This window comes from Mesitornis unicolor, unplaced genomic scaffold, assembly GCF_000695765.1.
Source record: "Mesitornis unicolor isolate BGI_N332 unplaced genomic scaffold, ASM69576v1 scaffold1952, whole genome shotgun sequence".
In the NCBI taxonomy this organism is placed as follows: domain Eukaryota; kingdom Metazoa; phylum Chordata; class Aves; order Mesitornithiformes; family Mesitornithidae; genus Mesitornis; species Mesitornis unicolor.
In genome coordinates this window covers 18,080-24,014 of record NW_010169767.1, presented here as the reverse complement: position 1 = coordinate 24,014, position 5,935 = coordinate 18,080, and the positions used below count along the sequence as shown (strand labels likewise).

The 5,935-nt window shown below is 38.8% G+C and overlaps 1 protein-coding gene across 2 annotated transcripts in view; it reads left to right on the top strand.

The window, feature by feature from the left end:
• Positions 1 to 5,935, top strand: part of LOC104536745 (solute carrier organic anion transporter family member 1C1-like) — a 23,413-nt gene that overhangs the window by 11,727 nt on the left and 5,751 nt on the right. For both annotated transcript variants that reach the window (XM_010179459.1, XM_010179457.1), the window contains 3 exons: positions 1,146 to 1,341; positions 2,400 to 2,565; positions 3,020 to 3,204. In XM_010179459.1, the coding sequence (XP_010177761.1) occupies positions 1,146 to 1,341; positions 2,400 to 2,565; positions 3,020 to 3,204 (547 nt within the window). The remainder of the gene's footprint in view (positions 1 to 1,145; positions 1,342 to 2,399; positions 2,566 to 3,019; positions 3,205 to 5,935) is intronic.

Below are 5,935 nucleotides of genomic sequence, written 5' to 3'. Positions count from 1 at the left end.
AGCAGGAATTAAAAGCTGCAAACCACGTACACAGCCCTGTGCAAAGGGGGAAATTTAATGTACTGGAACTGCCTGGTAAAGCTGAGAAAATAATTTTCAGTAACAAATCCAGCAAAGGACACATTGCTTGACTTTGCAGTATAATTTACGGTGGTCTCTATTCGTATCTTTTTTGCATGTACTGAATGGGATTTTATTTTTGGTCTTATTGTCCATGTCTATTAATATGAACATTGCTTTGAGCAAAGCTGTCCAGATAATGGTCCAGTCACCCAATTTTACATGTTTCCTTCAATGCGCTTCCACTTGGTTGCCTGAAGCCTAGTATAAGAGAGCCTGTGGTCTATACCTGTCTTGCTCCTGTTGCAGCACTCACCTAAGGGAGCTGCTTTTCAACACCCAAAACCAGAGAAATACCCTTACTCTCCTGGGCACAGAGGAAATGACATACCCCAGGCTTTCTCCCTCTAGGAAACTTTTATAGGGGATTATCTGTTTCATGACTGAATCAAAACAAAAAAAAAAGCAGGTCTTGCTCCATATTTCATAACACTGTAGGTAAAACTGAATTTGCCCTCTAGGAATGAGCAGTTGAGGCTCCTCCTGTCAGTGGAAAAAGGGAAGGAAAGAAGCTGCCTTGGAAAGCCAGAGTGGGGCAGCCCCAGAAAGTTTCCTCTGTTGCTCCTACTGTTGCTATATGCAAAGCTGCAAACTGCAGTGGGACTGTGGCTGTCTTGGCTGCCCTAAGCAGCACAATACCCCAGATAACTTCTCTGTACCCAGAGCAGCACTTGTGAGAAAAGACACTAAAAGTATTTGAATTAACACTACAATGATCCCTTCACTGACAAACCAACAGTGGCAAAAACCACCCAGCTTGACAACTTGGAAGATCATTATCAAAATCTTAGACATAATCTCTCTGTTAAAGAACTAACAGAGAAACATTTCCCTGGGAGCAAGTTTTAAATGCAGTTCCAGCACCTTCATAGGAACAATCCAAGTCTGGACAAATAAAATGCCGCGATTGAAGGTCTTTCATATTTTGTTGCTTTATCTTATTGCTGCTGCTGTTTCTGTGTCTTAGGAGGATAGTCCATTGAGCTGGAGTTTTCATTAATACAGATTTTTCTGTTTGATTTCAGGTCTTATCAACATTCCTGCAGTAGCCTTTGGCATATTCTCTGGGGGACTGATCATGAAAAAATTCAGAATCAGTGTTTTAGGGGCTGCAAAACTCTTCCTGGGATCATCTTTCTTTGGTTACCTCTTGCTCCTCTCATTATTTGCGATGGGCTGCAAGAATGCGGACGTGGCTGGATTGACCATCTCATACCATGGGTATGCTGGGAAGGGCATGCTTCAGGAAAAAGTGCTATTGCAGACCAAACTCCTTCCTCATTTTATTCCACCAAGTATATATTGTTGAAAAGAAAATGGCTGACCTAAATATGCTTTCCAGAAATTTGATTCAAAGAGGTGGAAACTGCTCCATCTATTCCAGTGGGCATTGTATCAGAACTCTCTCGTGATTGTTGCCTTCAGCCCAGAAGGGTACAAGTACAGATTATTTTTCTGATTACTTTTTAATTATTATTGCCATGGAACCCATCATTTGAGCACACAGATTCCTGGAAATGTGAGGAGCTCAGTAGGGTGGTGAGATTCAATTAATTGTTCTTTGCCTCTGTGTGCTGCTGAACAACCCATGGCATTTAATAGCCTCTGAGCCCAAAACTTAAGGATTCATGGATTAACCATGAGTTAGCCATGATATTAATGTGAGGTACACCTAAGGCTAACACATTTTGGTCACTTTTGACCATGCTATTGCTCTGTAAACCTCAGTTCCTGTGAGGAGTTTCCAGCACCGACTCCACAGCAGCCCCAGGAGCTGCTGTGCTGGTGACATTAGCAGCAGCTGGCTGAAGTTGGCACTTAGCTGTAACAAGGTGTCAGGCTCTCAGTTTGGATGAAGCCCATTCTGAACATTTCCTCACTAACTTCTACAGCAACCATTTCCCATGAGTAACTCACTCCCCTTTTTGCCATCAGAGTAATCAAACTTTTTTGTCCAATTTTGTTAAAACTGCATCAAGCCTCAGATAACGAAAATCTTAGAAAATCTGAGAAAATGCATGAGGATAAATTGTTAGCTGTCCTCCTTAATAAAGTAGCTACTATCTCAAAGTAGGTGGTGTAATATTGTGAAAGCCTTCTGATAACAAAGAAATAAAAATTTATACTGCTACATGGATGTGGATGTGAAGAGATAACACCTTGAACTACAGACAGAAAGTCTCGCCAGGTGCACCTGGCAGAGAGCATAACCCATGATTTGATATTGATTTCTTCCACATCTGCTAGAAAACATCACTGCAATTTCTCTTTGTCCCCAGAACTAAGCAGACGACTGATTACGAGCAAGCCCTGTTTTCAGAGTGCAACTCAGGCTGCACATGTTCCAAGAACGACTGGGACCCCATCTGTGGGGAAAATGGAGTTACCTACATTTCAGCTTGTCTCGCCGGCTGCCAGGCGTCCAACGGCAGTGGGAAAAACACTGTAAGACAGTGTTTCATTTCCATATATGATGTGGTAGTTTTCCTAATACAACTAGTTCTGTCAGAGTATGTGGATTAAAATTGAGTAAGACACATCCTCTCCAGCCCTAAAGTCCTCTTTTTTTTTTTTTTTTAGCAATCTGCCACCCACATTTAAAACTTTCTCAACTGCTGTTTCTAGCATAAATCCCAAGCAGAGAATGTGGGAGGGTTTGGGGTTTTTTTAGCTGTTGGTAACGAAAACTGTTTTTAAAAAAAACCTCTAAATACATTCATAAACAGTAGATACTTTCTTTATCAAATTCTCCTTCAATCAACAAGTCTTTTCTTTTTGAAAAACATTTTCCAGTTTGGATTTAAACTTTCAGCTACCTAGAAAACCACAAAGTGCAACTCCTGAACATCTACCTCTCCACCATTTAAGTTATCATACACTTTTTCTTCCTGTCTTCCAGGTATTTTTTAATTGCAGCTGCGTGGGAACCTTGGAATCTCCTTCACAAAAATCCTCAGCTGTAGTGGGACCATGCCAAAAAGGAAATGAGTGTCCAAAAATGTTTCTGTATTTTCTAGTAATATCGGTTATCACTTCATATACTTTGTCAGTAGGTGGCACACCAGGGTACATACTGCTTCTGAGGTAAGCAATCTTTTCTGCTAGCATTGTCAAATGTTTTCAAGGTGTTTTGACATGTGTAACTGAGTCTCCCTTCCTTCCTAATATCATGAAATGTTTTCAGCTATGCAAGGTGGCTTTCAAAATACAGTTTTTTTACTATGAAAGGCACCCTCATAATTTGACAAGGAGTTTTCTATCACTGAAGCAATGATGTGCTTTATGATTATCTCTATCTGCTAGAACTTTCTGGTTTTAATGATGATATAGGAGACCTGGTTATCATATATACCAACTTCCACTTTCCTTAATGCCTTTTACATTACCAGAATGGTGTTAAATGGCCTCCACGCAAATGGAAATTAGCTCTGCAGGTACCAGTGTGTGCACATGTATGCTTTTAGGTAGCCAGTTTTCATTACTTACCATGGACACTAATATATAGCTACATAGAGGTGATCTAACCCAAACTCTTGGTTCTCCTCTTTTAACCCATTTTTTTATTCCATGTAATTGTTCTGTCTCTTCAAAACAAAGATAGATTTAGTATAAGATGATTTTTTTTTCTGTCATAACAATCACAAGTTTATTAAATATTTGTCCCAAGGGATTCTTCCAATATGTATTTAACTGCTAGAACTATTTGTCCATCACTAAGTGTAAGCTTTTAAGCTAATTTTAGAAAGTACAAAAGGATTATAATACTTCCAGCCACTAATCTGGATTTTTGTCAGCTTCTTGCAATTTTTGGATTCTAAATGCTGCTCTGCTCTGTCTTGGAAATCTTTATTTCTCTGTTCAACTTTCCAAAATATTTCCAGATGAGTATGTTATACTTCTCAAACAAAGCAACGATAAATACAGTTTAACTAATCTTTATTATTGTTGTGTTTTCTTACCCCAAAATTCTTTCTGTTTTTTTGAATGAAGTTTTCTGGAACAGGCCCTGTCTCATTGCCAGTGTCTTTATATCACATGGAAAAATCCAGTTCTAGAAATGGCTGAATATAGGCTATATGGAAAACCTAAATAAATAAACGTAACTTCAGCTATGGTTCCAGCACAATACTTGAACCAGAAGTGACATGCACACAGAGAATTTCAGAAATGGTTGAGGTGAGGATCCTGCTTCACAGCCCTCCACAAACACTGCCAGTGAGGTATATGCCTTAAAACATATAAGCTGCATAGCTTTCCCCACCCACTCACCTCAAAGGGTGTACTGCAGAAGTACATGGTGTGTCTCTCTCATGCTTCCCATAGAAGTCCCTCCAAGAAGATCAATCATATTATAATCCATTTAAGACAATTTTTGCTGAAGCTTATGCACCACTGAAATGGTCAATTTACCAAGAGAAGGATGATTAATGAGTTGGGAGCTCATAGCAAAGCCTTCAGGATTTCCTCCAGATTGTCCTCTGTGATTGCTTCTGACACAGAGGAGGTTTTTGTTGTATAAATATGGGCACAGGGTTACATGGCAATGCAATTTTCTTCCCCTTTCCCTCCACATGATGTCCCCTTTCTATCCATAAAACATGATATAATGTGTACTGATATGGTACCACAGAGGACCTTGAAACCATTGTTGCCATGTTCAACCCCTTGCTTTCCACCTTGTCTCCACCGCAGAAGTGTCTGGGAGGAGACATTCATAGTTGAACATGCACAAGCTTAAATCATACAAGGTTGCCTGGACTTCTCAACTCTAAGAACTTGCTCTCAGGGGACTTAATGTTGAATGGATTTATTTAGAAAGGCTTAGAGAGGTTTTCAATAACAATACTAAAACATTTTGTTTTATGAAATCAGCAAAACAGCTTTATTGGTTCTTTTCCAAAGCTTTTATTTCTGTCAAAAATAATTTTAATTTGAGAACCATTTAATTGAAATAGAGAAGTTATGTTCTTTTCTTCTGGATTGAAGGCACCAAAATCTGATTTAAAGCACTCAAATCTGATGTATGCAGCTAAATAAAACTTGTTTCAGTAAGCTCAATCCTTTTTAAAAAAAAAATAAAAAATCTGCAAATGACCCCTGGGCACAATTCCACATTAAGTTAACGCTTGCTTCTCTGACATTGGTCACTAACTGGCCTTTCCTGAAAATATGTCTGAACTGAATGAAAGTGTGCTTCTATAAAGAAAATAAATGGTCTTTGAGAACAAATAGTCCCAAGGTTAAGTTGTAGACTTCATTAACTATTTTTTACAATTATCTGCTTTTAAATTATTCATTAGTCAGTCAGCTCCAATTGCTAAGATCCAGCACTTAACAAGCTGATCTTTTCAGATGAGCAGATATTGTTGCACCTGCCATGGAACACAAATACAGTTAAATTCCTAAAAGCCTATAAGATTTAGTGGCATTTACTTCAAGGCTTTACTTGACTGGAATAATTGAAATATGCTTACAGCTAGTGACTGAGTCATTTGCCGAAATGTCTTTTTAGTGGTATTAGACTAATTGCAATTGCCAAAGAACTTGGGAAAGTCCTGAAGATTTGGAGAAAAAACCCTGCAATTCAGATAGCTGTTGTTCAAGCACAAGCTATTAATAGCAGGTGATTAGGCAGTGAAAATGAAGTCTCAGATCTCCCTGAGAGGTTTGGCTCTCGCTCAAGAGCTCAAAGAACTTGTGTTTCCATGCTAAGACAATACAAACGTTCAAACAGGTTTTTACCATCTGAAAGAGAAGACTTTTTTTCAGGATATAAATCTGATGGAACACATAATAAATATCCACTTAATAGATT